Here is a 17,875-nt window from a genome sequence, read left to right on the forward strand (position 1 = left end):
AGTAGATATTCTGGCACTGTCCCTAGGTATATGTTTCAATGCACATTTTAATTCCCTGTTTAACCTGGAGCAATCTTGGTTGAACCATCTGGGATTAATTTTACAGGGCTTTTTCCTATTTTGGATTGTGAGATCACCTGCTATTTCGCTTGTAATTATGTGAAGGCATTTATTACAGCTTCATCTGTGGAGCAGCTATCCAAACAAATGTTTACCTCAGTGAGTTTTTTCTCTTTGAGGTTCTCCATAAAATGTCGAAACTCCATTATTACCCTGTAGTTCGATATTAATATCCGCTTCCTTGCCCCTAACTTGACGTATAGAGCAAATCTTCAGGGACAGAGATATCTAGAATGATCACTTAGCAGGTTTACACTGTTTTTGTACCAATCCCCTACAGTTGGCTGACACGATGAAATTATCAATATTAGAGGATGCTCCAGCACCTACATAGGTGAACATAGCACGCTCTCCTTCGCAGTTATCAAGTTCCATAACTGCTATATGGTTTTTGTGAGTGATGTTATAAATTGCCTCCCCATAGTGGTCATGTGAAAAATGTGGAATTCTTTCCCAGAAACGGTCACAATAACCACACGATTCGCCCTCTAGAAAAGTGCATGTCTCACAATTAAAGTCACCCACCCAGATGAGCATGTACTCTCCCTCCCACGGTTTTTATAAAATGTTCAAGGTCTGTTTCAAGACATTTTATCACCCCAGATCTTGTATCATCAAATATATTGTTATATTGTTATATATGCCATCAAAACCCACCTCTTTCAGTAATCTCCCCTTCTCCCCTCTGATGCTTTCTTCTTTTCTGCCTTCAGCCTCACTCGCAGCGCCGGGACGCCCCTTGGCTGGGGCAGCCGAGCGCTATATAAATTCCAATAACATAACATAACATAATATAATAATTTATTATAATTATTGGTTGATTCCCCTCCAAATAGAGGTACAAAAGCTGATAGCACTTTGACTTAATGTTTGATTTCCTTAAAATTAAAGGTGACATTATGGATATTATAACCGCTAGACCTCCTTTCGCCCTCCCCCTTCTGGAGGAGCTAGCATTACTAAAAATTACTTGAATGTCATTAACAAAACAAGCATTTGCAATGCAATAGGTCTCGCAGCATTAAAGTTTGAGTTACTGGCATTGTAAATGACAATGCTTTGCATAAAAAATGTTTGGGTGTCCATGTGTGCATGGCAGTGGTGGTGTCTATGTGTGCATGGCAGTGGTGGTGTCTATGTGTGCATGGCAGTGGTGGTGTCTATGTGTGCATGCCACTGGTGGTGTCTGTGTGTGAATGACAGTGGTGGTTTCCCTGTGTGTATGGCAGTGGTATGTCCGTGTGTGCATGGCAGTGGTGGTTTCCCTGTGTGCATTGCAGAGGTGGTGTCCGTGTGTGCATGGCAGTGGTGGTGTCCGTGTGTGCATGGCAGTGGTGGTCTCTGTGTGTGCATGGCAGTGGTGGTCTCTGTGTGTGCATGGCAGTGGTGGTCTCTGTGTGTGCATGGCAGTGGTGGTGTCCGTGTGTGCATGGCAGTGGTGGTGTCCGTGTGTGCATGGCAGTGGTGGTGTCCGTGTGTGCATGGCAGTGGTGGTGTCCGTGTGTGCATGGCAGTGGTGGTGTCCGTGTGTGCATGGCAGTGGTGGTGTCCGTGTGTGCATGCCAGCGGTGGTGTCCGTGTGTGCATGCCAGCGGTGGTGTCCGTGTGTGCATGCCAGCGGTGGTGTCCGTGTGTGCATGCCAGCGGTGGTGTCCGTGTGCCAATGCCAGTGGTGGTGTCCGTGTGCGCATGCCAGTGGTGGTGTCCGTGTGTGCATGCCAGTGGTGGTGTCTGTGTGTGCATGACAGTGGTGGTGTCTGTGTGTGCATGCCAGTGGTGTTGTCTGTGTGTGCATGCCAGTGGTGGTGTCTGTGTGTGCATGCCAGTGGTGGTGTCTGTGTGTGCATGCCAGTGGTGGTGTCGAATGAACTATAGCTGCAGTGGTTTTTAAACAGAGAGGAGCTGCCCCCCCCCCCCCTTCGAGCTCTGTTAAAGTCGGATGAGAAAAATAAGTGCTGGTTCACATAAATGAGTGTAGGTGGGCACCACCTGCAACCGCCGTGTCAAAGTAAGCCCTGCCTGTAGCACAGATCATCCAGTTGGATCTCACCTCTTCCCCAGTCCTCAGGGCAGCCTTTCACTCCATTTAGAGTGTGTGTGGACATGCCCATTGAAGCCAACTGGGACAGACTGTTCTAAAGAGAGTAGGCATGCTTAGCCATAGTATATATGTGAGCAGGCTGAAGGCATGGTGGAGCCTGTACACGGCAGGATTGGCAACTTTACCAGGAGTGTCTCTGAGCACACTGAACTCACTGGAGACAGACTGCTCTCAGAAGGGTGGGCAGCCTTATTCATTGTCTATGTGAGCAGACCGAAGTCATTGAGACAAGCGGAATTAAGAAGTGTGAGCATTTTCACTGAGAGGGTCTTCGTGCAGTCTTACGTCATGGAAGACAGACTGCTCTCGGAAGGCCGCACAGCTTCACTTGGAGTGTTTCTGACAGACTGCAGTCAGTGGAGACAGGCTGCTCTCAAAAGGGTTGGTATGCCACGAGACAGACAGGCCCTTCCTGTGGGATTCTCATCAAAGAGTTACTCTTTGGGGTGGGTTGGATGGGGGAGAGATCCTTTGGGGGAGTATCGTGCAGACGAGGGGCACACAATGGTTGTAAAGACGCGCAGTGAAAAAATCCGGTACCCAAAAAATATCACGCAGCAAAATAATTAAATAAAAAATCCGGTACCCAGTGAGAATATCGCGCAGCTACATAATTAAATAAACAAGCAGAGAGGCAGAAAGAGAAAGAGACATATGAGGCATCCGGGCACGGAGACCGAGAGACTGACACAGCGAGACAGACGGCGAGAAAAACAAGGTTTACAATCCCGGGCAGAAGTCAGGCAGGCCGGGGGCGGGCTCCTGTGAGGTGAGAGAGCTTTGCACGCACAGAAGGAAGAGACCGCCGCCGCCTGCAACGAGCCCTCGCCTGGAGACGAGTACCGGTGAGTGGGGGCATTTGCTGAGCTGCGAGGGCATGTGTGTGTGCGTGGGGCGGCGGGGGGCTCTGTATGTGTGTGAGCGTGCGTGTGTGTATGTGTCTTGGAGTCTGTGTGTATGCGTGTGTGTGTTTAAAAGAGCCCGATGACTGGGGGGAGGGGGGGGGTGTGAGCGAGCGAGTGTCTGTCAGTGTGTATGCGCACGCATGTGTGTGTGTGTGGGGATGTGCATGGCGCGGGAATTTCTGCGAATGTGGACGGAGCAGACGTGCGCGTGCACGAGGTCAAATCCACAGGAAAAGCGCGTGGCACCCTCTTGTCCCTAATCCCCCCGAAGTTGATAACTATAGTTGTCGAACTGGACTGGAGCATCCTACGGATGCTTACTCCAGCTCGACCTAAAAAAGGGCTCTGTGTGCCATGTTTCCTGCAGCAAAATAAGTGCGAAACCCTCAATTGCTTTCAACCATGTTTCATTATTAATCTTGTGTTTAATTCCAGCCACATTCCACAACATAATAAGTAATGATTCTTTTGTTTGTGTCAGTGTTTCCCCTTCCGGCGGATTGAAATGAGTGGTGTTGCCTTGGTCATTAGTAATTCCCTCGAGCAAAACCTCCCTATGAACTGAAACATGGTGACCGTCAGCTGACTTATTCTCAGTTCTGGGGCATTCTGGACCACTTTCTGAAATTGAACCTGTAAACTCCCTCTGTCAATCAATATCGCTACACCCGCTCAGTGGTTCATACCGGTTATTAGTGGGAGTATGTTGATTTAGATTGAAAATTGGGGTTATACGTGTGGCGCTATGTTCAGGCCTATTGAAGAAACCTAATGGTACAGCAATTATATCTTGTGTGTTTTGCTGTTCACCCCATGTGGGAAGGGTATGCTCAGATGTGGGTCCATGTTCACTACGCCACTGGAGTCCTAGGATGCTTGATTCCGGTCCAGGGAAGACATGGCTTGGCAGTTCGGGCTGGACTGTTGCCATGAGGCACAGGGTCAAGACTGATTTGCATATGGCCATGTCTGAACTGGGGTGGCTTGGTGAGCAAAATAACGATGGATTAAACCCAGATCTGTGACTGGGGGTGAATGTTTTGCTATTGTGCAACATTCCGTCCATCATCTTGTGTGTACAGCAAATATATAATCATTTTGGCTAAGGTTAAATAATGTAGCATTACTCAGGAGTCTTTCCAGCAATATCCCTACCAGGTGGCTACTACAGAAATTTACTACAACACAATCCCCCAGACTCATTTTCCTACGACAACCTACCCAATTTACTCTCTTAAGCTTGATAATGTTTAGTTGCAATACATTAACATCAAAATTTATTTTGCTAGAAAACCAGTGCACCACTTGATTTTTCAATGAGTCATATGTTTCATGGTTTATATCGTCTAACCTAGGTACATTTTTCAATACAATAACATATGGGGTTTCCTGAGGGGGTAGATGTGAGGACTCTTCATTATTACCAGTTTGCACCTCCCTGGTAGATTTAATCTCCTGATTAGATTGTACCGATCTCAGTGAAGTCGCATTATCGACCTTAGTATACATTGGCTTTTCAATGGTTTCAATAGATTGTGGCTTTTGACTGACCCTTGAGGATTGTATAGCGGGAGTTGTTCTTTCTTTTGATTTCCCATCAGAGTTGGTAGTGCTAAAGTCTTCATTTAGCCTCGTCACTGCATTAGTATAGGTCCCCAGTTCACTCAATTGTTTTTGGGAATGAGTTCAGTGACCAGTTCTGTCAAAAATGTCACATCCTTTTGGACTCGTTTAGTTTCAGACATCAAGTGACGCTCTATATTGTCAATTTTGCCATGTAGCTTTTTGAAGAGTAGTTCAATATTTTGTTGTCATGGTACTTTACTTCTTGGGTTATTACCCCCTATAATGGTCCATCATTGTTTTGAGCTTTTAATTTAGATTTTGTTTTGACCTTTACTGTTGTGGTGCCCCTAGGACTATTTTTCTGTTGGAAATCTCCAGTGGCGTTGTTAAAATACATGGATTGGATACATTCACAATGCTAGCCTTGTCTGCTACCATTATAATCTGAGCCTCTGTGTTGTTCTTATCTTTTTCATCACTCAAAGGTAAAGTGGACTCCCTCACGCCCTCTGTTGCAGTCTGTTTCAATGACGCATTAAGTGCAAATTTGGTAGGTGCAAGTTGTTCCTCAACATGCACAATCTCAACATTAAGTAGCCCCACTGCAGTTGTCAAGTACTTTGTAATTGGTGCGCTTTTAGTCTGGATCTTTCCCCCAGAAGGCGGTAATTTCCTTTTGCCCATTCCCAAACCGTCGATTAGCGCTTAAGTGCAAAATAAGGCAGTTTTCACCTTACCAGGTTCAGAGTGATCATGTCCTTGAGGATCAAGGGGGGTGGCCCAGCCCAGCCTCGGTCTGTTGCGGACAGGCGCAGATTGGCCAGCTCTCGGCCCGGGCTATGCCTGGGCGCGGCCCGGGCTATGCCTGGGCGCCGCCCGTGCATCCCGCGCCGCGGGGGAGAGGCAGCGCTTTATGGGCAAGCTGGACTCGGTGCCTCCCCCTCGTTAGCGGCAGCTGTGTCTGGCGCTGTGCACCCTGGGCTATGGAATACACTCTTCAGGGCAGGTGAAAACAAAAGCCTGGTGTAGATTACGCGAGGACTGTCTCACTCCAGGACTGTGAGCACCGCAGGAGTCCCCTTGATGGCAGCGGAACAAAGGGAGAAGAAAGATCCAGGCAACAGATTAGGCAGCATGCACTGCACGGCGCGTCCCTAGAAATTCACTCAAAGAGCGGGGAGGACAGTGGGTCGGGTAGGGAATGTGTGGCTAGATAAGAGTCTTTTTCCAGATATGGCAATACCGAAGGGAAGTAACTTGTTCATCTGATAGAGATTTCTAGCTGCAGATTCCTTAATTTAGAATACCTAATAGAGGTGGGTCTGTGGACAAATTTCATAAGAGGAAGTACTGCAGGATAGAACAGGCAAAGTGCCAATCCCGACAGACCTGACTGCGCAGGCAGAAGTGTTTCGTGAATCCGTGCAAGGAAGTCCAAGTTGCTGCCGGTCATATATCCAGGACCGGAACTTTAAGCCAACGCAGTGGTGGCCGCTTTAGCTCTGGTAGAATGAACAAGCAAACCATCAGGGGGGTGCTTTTTGGCCAATTCTTATCAGATCCTGTTACAGAGCATGATCTATCGAGAGATGATCTGCTTCTGCGCGGCTCGTCCTTTCTTCGCTCCGAAAAACTAAATATAGAGTTCGCCATTCACCCAGAACTCTCGTGTGCAGTCAATATAGAACGACAAAGCTTGTTTTGGGTACAAACGCCGAAGTGGCTCTTCATCCTTGGAAGCATGTGCCAGAGAGTAAAAGGAGGCAAAGTGATGAATTGGCCTACGTGAAAAAGGGACTGACCACTTTGGTAGAATGTAAGCTCTCGTACGAAGCACTAGTTTGTCTGGGTAGATATATAAATATGGATGGTTGGATGACCAGGCCTGAAGCTCACTGGCCGCAGGGCAGATGTTATAGCCACGAGAAAGGCAGTCTTGATGGGAAGAAGAATTAGAGGACAATTGTGAAAAGGCTCAAAAGGAGCATACATGAAAATAGGGAGGACAAGGTTGAGGTCCCACTGAGGCATAATGAAATGAGAAAGTGGAAACAAATATTGCAAACCTTTCAAAAATCTATTTACAATAGATGATTTGAAGAGTGATGGCAGGTCAGACAACCTCAGAAAAGCTAAAATAACAGAAAAATAGTCTTTCAGAGTGCCCAGAGCAGTGCACTGCTGACGAAGAGAAAGAATAAAGAGACGAACCTGAGAAAGGGGGTCAGAAATGGCATTTATCTGTCTTTCTGTACACCATGCCACAACCTTTCTCTAATAGCAGGTGTTTACCATCTTAGTGGAGGGACACCTGGCTACCAAGATAATGTTGCAGACTTTGGGAGAAGGGTCGAGAGCTGTCAATCGTCACCGCTCAATCTCCACGCAAGAAGGCAGCCTGATCAGAGGATTGATGGCCATGCTCACCAGCTCGTGATACCACACCAGGCGCCTCCATGCCCAGTCCGGAGCCACGAGGATAACTTCAACCAGGTCGTTCCTGATCTTCTAGAAATCTGGGCAGGAGTGGTATTGGCAAACAGGAGGCCTGAGCTCCACTAGACACAAAATGCATCTCTGAGACTCGCTTTCAAAATGCCAGCATGCAGACCTACCGACACTCATCCTCAGTGGTGGTGAGCAGATCTAACCAAGGCTCTCCCCACTGCTGAAAGACACTGCACCACCTCAGGAAGAAGACGCCATTTGTGATCAGCTAGGCAACGTCGACGGAGTTTGTATGCCCTGGTGTGCCCAAAGCCCAGCAAGTTTTGAGTCACCAGGGATATTCCCTGCTGTTCCAGCTATATCCAGAGGCACAGGGCCTCCAGACCAAGGGTCCACGACCCCACCCCACCCTGTTTGTTGCAGTACCACATGGCAGTGGTGTTTTCAGTTAACACCTGCACTAGCCTCCCCTTGATGGAGTGAGGAAAGACTTTTAATGCCAACCGGATTCCACAGAGCTCCAACAGGTTGATGTTGAGTCCCAATTCTGCCAGAGACCACGGTCATGTAGTTCCTAGGAATCCCCAGTACCTATGCGTTTTGGATGACCTAAACTGAGGGCTTTGTGACCCAACGGCTTTGAGACACCACCACAGGATATGTCAGCCATTAGACCAGCCAGCTCTACAGTGACCTGTTTCTTACAATGGTGTAGGTAGTCTCTGGCAACCACTGAACAATACAACCCTGATTCCCCAGGGATCGTGGAAAACAGTACAGTACTTTTTCGCTCAGACACTCGTGCTCACTTATTCTCAGAAAATACACAGGATGGCAGTTCAGATAAAAACAGTAGCACATGAATAGTCCTAAAATGCGCACCCTAAGTAATTTGCCAAAATGTACTTATCCTAGATCTGTATGTATAGTATGTAAATGCGTATAAGTAGCCAAGAAACCCCTAGGGAAGAACCATCTCCCTCACCTGATGTTGAGAATGCCCAGTCTCTGCTTTGAGGATGACACCCCGCAAGGGATGTCAGACCGCAGCGTGTCGAGGATTCAGCATGTAGGACCCTTTGTCAGCTTGGAAGGAAGTCTCCTCTAATTTGTGGGGTGGGGAAAGCCCTCATAACATCATATTAATCTGGTGGAGGAACAACTTCGACATGGCAGATCTTTAGTAGCTATACAGAGTTGAACCACATTAGCTAACATCCACAGCTTATTATGTCATGTTTCAAAACAAAGAAAAGCAAAGTAGACTCGTCGAAGGGCTGTAAAAGGAACTTCCAAAAGCGACCATTCATGCCCTCTGCTGCAAATATTTTCCCAGGTAAGCAAAGAAAAAACAAAAAGAGGATGCTACTACCTATGTGTATCAACCTCACAGCTTCATCAATGAAATGACAACATGCATGTGCCAAAGCAAAACTTCATACATCAAGAAATATATGTACAATCAACCGGTCGCTGATCAATTAAATCTAACAAATTACTGGTGGGCCTATAACCATCTAATAGAGTGCATGAGCAACAACTTGGCACTGAATTTAGTTTGGGACAATACCGAAAGCAGGTTTCAAGAAGCGTGTTACATAAAAAGAAGGAAAAAGAGAGGTTATGAAGTAATAATTTAAAAGTGCCTTAACTTTTAATAATCTAATCAAACAAACTTAGAGCAAGTCTTATAAAGTGTAACGTTGTATTTCATAGCACAAATATTACGCAACCGATGTGCAGCGAAATGTCAACTATCAAATTAATTTTCTTCTTGGTAGGCAATCCTAAAAATCTTTCATGAATCCGTGTTAGATACTCAGATACCACTTTTAGATGTCTTTTGCATGTAATAAACTCACTTGGTTGCAGGCTGAAAGTCTGGATCAGTGGAATCCTGTTGTTCAAAGCAGGATGATGAGGAAGAGCTGCTGGAGAAGATATGCTGCTGGCGAATGGGTGGAGAGAGCCAGGTCTGAAGCTGGATTTTACTCTGAGGTTGACGGCGAGCGTAAGTCCGCATGGTGTGCCCTCGGGCTCTCGGGGCCTGGCTGGCCATGAGACAAGGAGGAATACACTGGCCAGACAAAGACAACACAGGAACAAGGCTTATTTAAAACACAAACTTTAACGATGGCATTTTAGTACATATTAGTCCAGCAACACTTGCAGTGAAAATCATTGAAATGAAGACGAAAATCATACTCCTCTAACTAAATGTGTGCTATTTTAGTAACCACTGCAAAACACATTAATTTCCACACACCAATATCCGCAAACACCCAACCCATGACTAACCATACAAACAAAAGAACCACGTCATATTAAAAACAAAACGTAACAAGCAGTGCAAATGCAATAGGTCTCGCATTTGTTGGAGTTGGAGCTATAGGCATTGTAATGGCAAAGCTTTTTACTTATGTAATAGGTCTTGTATTTGCTGGAGCTATTGGCTTTGTAAATGGCAATGTTTTCTACTTCTGTGTTATGGAGTGTATGTATGTTGTGGAATTATGTGAGTTGGATTGGATTAGTTAGTTGTGTAATTGTGTGGCGTTGAATTGTGTGGTGTGGAGTGGATTTGTGTATTGAAATATGTAGCATGGTGTGCTGCGTTATTATGTGAATGGTAGTTATGAGGTATTGAGTTTACTGGAATTACGTGGAGTGGGATTGTGTGTTTCGGAGCGTAATTATGTGGAATGGTTTTTTGTGTTGTGGTGTGGATTTTAATGGTGTGGTGTGCTGCGGAGGGCTGCCTTCCATGGTACAAAAAGCCTAGAAATGATACTTATAAAATTACATAATGCATGATGTAAACGGCCGAACATTAATGCACTTGGTAAGGATATGCCCACCTTAAAAAAAACAAAGAACTCCGTTGTATGTTTTTCTGTAGAAATTTGTACATGATGCTAATTACTTACCGAGTCACAGGTTACAGCTGCAAGTGTCATATAAAAATTAGATGGACTAGGTTAATGTAAAAGATAATAATGCATTTTATGTTTTTTACTTCCCTTCTCCTTGCTTTCTTCACAAGGAATAAAAAAAATGTAGGGCTCTGCCAGTGCACCTTAAACATGACCAGTAACACACACTATTCCTGTGCTGGGAATTTACACAGCTCTGCAACTGCACCCCATAACTCTGAGAACTGGCACCAACATCCTCAGCTATTCAGGACATGAACATCACGTAACTGCCAGTGAGGTAGGGGCGTGGTCTTCAGCATTCCTGCAATTTCAACCCTGGGGCGAGACGTCCCTCGACTCCGTCCTGAATAGCCGAGGGTGTTTGAGGTGCCCACTTAGATTGTGACAAGAGGTTTGAACTACCATTTCTTACCAATCAATCAGACATTTATAAAGGGCACTACTCCCCCGTGAGGTTACTGATCAAACGGCCAGGTCTTGAGAAGTCTCCTGTAGGTCAGCAGGTCCTGGGTCTGTCGTAGGTGGATGGGGAGTGTGTTCCATGTCTTGGCTGTGAGGTGGGAGAAGGATCTGCAGCCGGTGGTGGTGGTTCGGTAGATGCATGGAACGGTGGCGAGGGTGAGGTCAGCGGAGCAGAGCTGGTGGTTGGGGGTGTAGAAGGTGAGTCGCTTGTTGAGGTATGCTGATCCTGCGTTGTGGAGTGCTTTGTGAGCGTGGGTGAGGAGCTTGAAGGTGATCCTCTTGTTGACGGGAAATCAGTGCAGGTCCTTCAAGTGGGCGGTGATGCGGCTGTGGCGGGGGATGTCAAGGATGAGGCGCACTGAGGTGTTTTGTATGAGTTGGAGTCTCTTCTGGAGTTTGGCCGTGGTTCCCGCATAGAGGGCGTTGCCATAGTCCAGCCTGCGCTGGTGACAAGGGCCTGGGTGACCGTCCTTCTGGTTTTAGGTGGGGATCCATCTGTAGATCTTGCGAAGCATACGAAGGGTTTTAAAGCAGGAGGAGGAGACTGCGTTGACTTGTTGGGTCATTGAGAGCGTTTAGTCCATGATGAACCCCAGGTTGCGTGCGTGGTCGGTGGGTGTTGGCGCAGTTCCCAGCGAGGCTGGCCACCAGGAGTTGTCCCAGGCGGAAGGGGTGGCGCCGAGGATTAGGACCTCCGTCTTGTTAGAGTTCAGTTTCAGGTGACTGCTCTTCATCCATTCGGCAACGGCCTTCATCCCTGCGTGGAAGTTGGTTTTGGCGGTGGCAGGGTCTTTGGTGAGGGAGAGGATCAGCTGGGTGTCGTTGGCGTATGAGACTATGTTGAGGTCGTGTGATCTGACTTTGTTGGCAAGCAGCGTCATGTAGACATTGAAGAGGGTCGGGCTGAGGGATGATCCTTGGGGTACGCCGCATGTGATCTTGGTGGCTTCGGATCGGAATGGAGGGAAGCGGACTCTCTGGGTTCTGTCTATGAGGAAGGAGGTGATCCAGTCCAGGGCTTTGTCGCAGATTCCCGCATTGTAGAGACTTGTGCGCAGGGTGTGGTGGCAGACAGTGTCGAGGGCAGCCAAAAGGTCCAGGAGGATGAGGGCCATGGTTTTGCCGTTGTCCAGCAGGGCCCTGATGTCATTGGTGGCGGCAATGAGGGCGGTTTTGGTGCTGTGGTTGCTGCGGAATCCGGATTGGGACGAGTCCACGGTTGTTGTTCACTTCGAGGAATTGGGTCAGTTGCCTGTTGACGATCTTCTCGATGACTTTCGCCAGGAACGGGAGCAGGGACATGGGCCGGAAGTTCTTGAGGTACTTTAGGTCCGCCTTGTGTTTCTTGAGTAGGGCGTTGATCTCTGCGTGTTTCCAGCTTTCCGGGAAGGTGGCGGTCTCAAATGATCTGTTGAAAATCTTACAGAGTTGGGGTGCGATGATGTTGCCTGATTTGTTGAAGAGGTGGTGGGGGTAGGGGTCTGATGGTGAGCCAGAGAAGATGTGTTCATGGTCTTGATGGGGTCTTAGACATTGACGTGGTTCCAGGAGGTCAGGCGACCAGTGTGACGGGGGGCGGTGAGTCTGGGGTGTCAGTGGCTGTCGGAGGGGTCTGGGTGTTGAAGCGATCGTGGAGATCTGTGATCTTGTGGTGGAAGAAGGTAGCTAGAGAGTCGCAGAGGTCTTGTGACGGATGTTGTTGGAGCAGGAGCTAGGGTTGGCGAGTTCCTTCACGATGTTGAAGAGCTCTTTGCTATTGTGTGCGCTGTTGTCGATGCGTTCCATGAAGGAGATCATTTTGGCAGTTCGAATGAGTTGGTGGTGTCTGCGGCTTGCATTCTTGAGAGCTGCATGGTTGTCCGGTGCTTGCTCGCCCCGCCATTTCTTCTCTAGTCTCCGGTAGGTCTGCTTGGATGTCTGAGGTCGTTGGTGAACCAGATGACTCTTCTGTCGGTGCGTCTGTGTGTGTAGCTTGATCGGGACGAGTGTTGGCACAATCCTCGATCCATCGATTGAGGTTGTGGGCAGCTGTGTTGGTGTGGTCGGTCGGTGGGTCTCGGGCGAGGGTGGTGGTAAGCTGGTCTTTGGTGACCTTGTTCCAGCTGCGGTGGAGGATTCTTTGCTGGTGGTTGTGTGCAGTGGTTTTCTTGAAGGAGAAGTGGATGTAGCGGTGGTCGGTCCAGTGGAGTTCGGTGGTGTGGAAGTTGGAGACGTGGCTGCTGGCAGAGAAAATGGGGTCGAGCGTGTGTCCGGCGGAGTGGGTGGGTGTCGTGGCGTGCTGTTTGAGGCCGAGGTTGGCGAGGTTGTCCAGTAGTGTGGTGGAGTTGCTGTTGTTGGTGTTCTCGTGGTGTAAGTTCAGGTCTCTGAGGAGGATGTAGTCTGTGGAGGCCAGGGCTTGCGCGCAGATGGCGTCTGTGATGGAGTCGAACTGTGGCCGGACACTTTTCTCCTGGTCGCCTGCAGCATTTCTTTGCAGCTTTCCATAGGATACAGTACAGAAACCCGACACGAAAAGACACCTATGCACCCGGCTTCCCTGGGTGAGGTAACGAGAGTACTCCGGTGCTCCTGTGGGTATTGAGTATCCAAGTGTCCTAGTTTAACGTGGGTTTGCCCTAGTCCAATCGGAAGTGCCCTAAACCAACTAGTTTGTAACTTTTACGTTCCCATTATATCTCTATGGTAACTCGCGTGTGTGTTTAGACACTGCACACGCCTCCTGTGGGTCTCGGACTTCCTAACCCTTGGTTGTCCAGTGTAGCCCCAGCGATTCCCTAGGCCCTAGGCCTATTCACTATTCCTGAAGTGGTTCTTATACCACTTACTTAGTATATGGTTTCTGAGGCCCCTAGGAAATTACTGTATTTTGTGCAACTTATTGTATGATAATTAAGTAACTTGTTATGTGATTCGACCTCTGACCTCATAAAGAGTCCAGAGGGGTTGTGTTAGTAATAAACACATATATATATTTTATATATACACCTTGTGTGGTGTCCTCTCATCTGATATTCAAGGGGTTATATTTGGTGAAAGAGCTGGCTTCACATGCTCTCCGAAGTTAAAGCTTAAGACTGCTTTGTCCATGCTACCACTAGGATAGATGGTCTATAAGGTTGACTTTACAACCACCACCATAAGGGTTGTTTGGACTGGAGCAAGGTGCCCACTAGAATACTGGACATCATATACCAGGCCAACTTCTCACAGCAGCAGCATCCATTTTGTGATGCTGATGCTCTGTTTAACTTTAACAGGGATCAGCAGTAACTACATGTCTTCTCCCTCTAGAAGGGTGGAATGCTACCCCCGTCGCCAGAATTGGCGAAGGGGTAGTATTCCAAAGTGTTTGACACCTTACACGACATGTTTCGATAAAGCCAAACCAAAGTTAGCATTAACCGCGAGGATTATAATGCACTTAAGAGTATATGGTATTCGTTTAAACTGAATGACAAAGTACGCCAATAATTGTACTATGGCGCTTTACATACATGCACAAATTGACTTTCCTCCATGCTCTTATCTCTAGTATACACCTATAACCTGTCGTTATGAAGGTACACATGCCTCTTCGACTTTCGTAGATCGGGCACACATCCCAATCCAAGGTGGCCGACACGTTTCTTATGTTATTCACCTAGTCACATGCCTGTTGCGGGGATTACTTGAAACCGCAAGAGCCAGAACGGTGTTTTGCAGGAAGAGACGAGGTGTGCGGTCGGGCTGTTTACGGTGAGGAGTGGGCAGCCGGTTAAGATTGTTAAGAGGGCTATGTGTCGAGAGAAGGTCTGTTCTGAGCAGTATACAGTATAACAAGTAGAGCCCGGTAGTTGGTACCTTTAGTCAGTCTTTGGCGGCAACATTTGATGGATGGGTCAGTATGTGTAATGAGCTCTCTGGTGGGTGTTTTTAATGAAGTTCTCAATAGTGAGCGTCGAACTTCGCAGGGGGAGGGGCGCTCACATTAGGAGAAATTGTCGGCAATTGAAGAGCAATATTTGTGTAGCACGACAATATTGGCATATAAGGGATGGGTCATATCGAGATACTTGTACCCTCCAATCGCTTCGTTGCTATTCGAAGGGTCATTTTAATGAAAAACAACAAAGCATGCTTGTTAAACTCTTCATATGGGTGACGTTTCAAATTGATAGTTATTTTCACAAACAGTGGTCCTTAGACAAGAGAAAGAATGTTAAGGGAATAAATATAGACTGAATAGAACTATATTTTTATGCAATGTCCAGCCGGACAGTTTTATTATCTTGATAAAAATAATCACAGAGGAATAAGACACAGAGTGTGATGGACGTGGGACACCAGCCGATGTCCGACTAACACACTGGAGGGACACAAACAAGGGGGAAAAATAGTAGGCAAAATCGGGTCATCTGAATATCAAGAGTCATAAACAGATAATCCACAGTATACACATATGCATGAACAATTTATGTCAACTATGCATTTAGTGCATTTAGGTCGAAGACGTTTCGAACCATACATAATATTGGTTCATCCTCAGGACTGAAAATGATTGCCTAAAGAAATAACAATTTCAGTTGAACCCACTGTGTAGGAGTCAATATGCCATACAATAACAAGGGAAATATGTGGGGGAGTAGAAGAAAAAGAAGACATAAAAAAGATAAAACATGTCAGTTAATCAGACCCTTATCACAACTACATATGCTGTGCACGATTCATACCATGCCAGGGTGTCGACGGCAGCAGAGTGCGGTGCATACTGGATAAATGCAGTGAGCTTAGAGTTGTAGGAGCGAGGTGAGTACATTCAGGGGGGCACAACATCCAGAGTGTGGCTCGGACCGGCGGTAATAATTACAATCAAGTCCCAGCATGTACTGATGGTAGAATAAAGAACTCTTATTTTTCAGCAAGCTTTGTATACGTTGAAAGAAAGTAGCAAAATAATATAGTCTGAAATCAGGAAACATCAAGCCTCCCTTTTCAATTGGTAACTCCAATAATTTGATGGATCTACGTGCTTTTTTATAGCCCCACACAAAGCTACTGCAAATGCCTTCTAGTTTCTTAAAAAAAAGTTTATTAATTTGCAAAGGTATTGATCTAAATAAATATAGTAATTTCGGCAGTATCTTCATTTTGATTAAATTAATGCGCCCCACTAGGCTAAGCGTTATCATGTGCCACTTCTTTAAAATTAACCTGATTTCCTTTAACATGGAGTCATAGTTCATAGTTAGCACCTTATCTACGTTAGCTGCCGACTTAATTCCAAGATATGTCGCGCTTTGACATAAGCCCAGAATTGGTTCCGATGGTTTATAGTTAGCAATAACTTGTGTCTTGCTTACATTGAGTTTGTACCCAGACACATCTCCAAAATTTCTGGACTCGTGTATTATTGCCGGAATTGCTGTAACCAAATCAGTAGTGTATATCGCTATGTCATCTGCAAAAGCAGTTATCTTTAGACTTATCACATGTTGTGCAGGTATAATACTATCCTGAGCTGTCAAAGCATTTAAAAAAGGCTCCAAAGACAACGCAAAAAGTAGAGGGGACAGAGGGCAGCCTTGCCTTGTTCCCCTCTCTATCAAAAACGTAGCTGACTCAGTTTCCCCATAACTAATCTTCGCCCGTGGTGAATCGTAAAGCGAACATACCCAGTCAAGATAGGGGCCCTTAATGCCAATCTCCTTCATAACTTCCCACAAATACTCCCACCCCACTCGGTCAAATGCTTTTTCTGCATCTAACATTACCATACCGAGTGGGGTGAGAGTAGTTGAGGCAACATCGAAAGCAGTGATTGCCATATTTACATGGGATGTAGTAGCTCTCCCTGTCACAAAACCATGTTGCTGGGAGTTAACTAACACTGGCATGATAGGGGCTAAGCGTTTAGCCAAACTTTTTGCAAAAATTTTCACATCCGAGTTGATCAAAGAGATCGGCCCATACGAGCCACATTCTTCCGGGGGTTTATTTTTCTTTAAAAAGAAAGCTATTTTAGCGATTTTCCAAGACCTAGGGGCTTTTCTAGATTCTGTTATAGAGTCCATCACTGTTTTCAAAAGAGGGAATAGCTCTTGTGCACTTGCCTTGTATAATTCTATTGGCAAGCTATCTTCTCCTGCCGCTTTGCCTGAGGGTAGGGCGAGAGTTGCCTCATTTATTTCGGACATTGTTATTGTAGCGTTAGCGTTATGCTCTGGGGATGGCTATTCACGTTTTTTCAAAATATCGCGGAAAACAGCGCCTCTTAGGACAAACCGTCCAAAATTACGATGTAAACAGGCTCTATAAGTAAAGGGGACAGAAATACTTTTTCAGGGAAAAAGAAGTATTTGAACAATCCAGCGTGACAGCAGCATTCGCGGTTAGCTCTGAGCATTTTTTAAAAACAAATTAATCTCCGCTTGGACAGTTTGCGGCTGTCACTAAGGCTTTTTCACACCTAATTCTCAGTTTGCGATAGACATCCTCGGTAACATGCATAAAAAAACAGAACACTCTCAGACTCCGGAGAGTTCAATAAACTCCAGAGCTTCACAGTATTAGGTTCTCTATTTTTTCGAAAGGAACGACAACCTGTCAGACTAGGTAAGGATTCCTAGCGGTATACACGGGAGCCAAAAGGCAACCAACGGCATACCTGAGGAGAGCCGATTCAAATCTCGTCGTGACAATGAAGCGGTTTCTCCAGATCAGCCTTATTTCAAAAGTAAGTTAGATTTGGAGGATCGTTTGACTATCCCCTTAATTGTACCGTTCCTAGTGTGACGCAAATTTAGGAACGTTCGAGCCAAATTAGGGACTTTTAAGTGTAGTGCTCTCTTGTGAAGGTCCGTCTTTAAAACACTCGCTCTCTTGTGAGGGTTCGTGTGTAAAACCATTGTTGCCTTACAAAGGAATGTGATCATTTGCAACATTGTTTCCCCAGTGTGATTGTTGCCACTGTCTGTGTCCACTTGGGTTATATGTGTTCGGTGCAGCTTGAACATTCATTTATTTGTTTATTATCCTTCGTACATACATGATTGTTTAATGTACGATTCCTTTGCAACTTGACCACACATCCATTTTACACTTTGCCCCACCCGCCCTTGATCTCCTTTCCCACCATTCCAACATGGCAACTTCCATTCCACACTCAATACTAGTCCCTTCTCTATGTCTCCCACCGAGTCACGTGACGGCGTCACATGTTTCGCCGTAACTCCGCTAAACTAGAAGCCCTTTACGCGAACACTCCGCATCTAATTCCGGTTACCGTTCCAGACAACGGAGTTCACTAGAAGCGCTATGACAGCGCAATCACCTTTACAAGTAAGTCGGGGCCCCGACGG

At 46.5% G+C, this 17,875-nt stretch overlaps 1 protein-coding gene across 2 annotated transcripts in view; it reads right to left on the reverse strand.

The window, feature by feature from the left end:
• Window positions 1-17,875, reverse strand: part of LOC147673978 (uncharacterized) — a 659,950-nt gene that overhangs the window by 625,190 nt on the left and 16,885 nt on the right. For both annotated transcript variants that reach the window (XM_086945060.1, XM_086945061.1), the window contains exon 2: window positions 9,003-9,217. In XM_086945060.1, coding sequence (XP_086801186.1) covers window positions 9,003-9,199 — 197 coding nt within the window. In that variant the 5' untranslated portion in view covers window positions 9,200-9,217. The remainder of the gene's footprint in view (window positions 1-9,002; window positions 9,218-17,875) is intronic.

This window comes from Lissotriton vulgaris, chromosome 12 (genome assembly GCF_964263255.1).
Source record: "Lissotriton vulgaris chromosome 12, aLisVul1.2, whole genome shotgun sequence".
NCBI lineage: Eukaryota > Metazoa > Chordata > Amphibia > Caudata > Salamandridae > Lissotriton > Lissotriton vulgaris.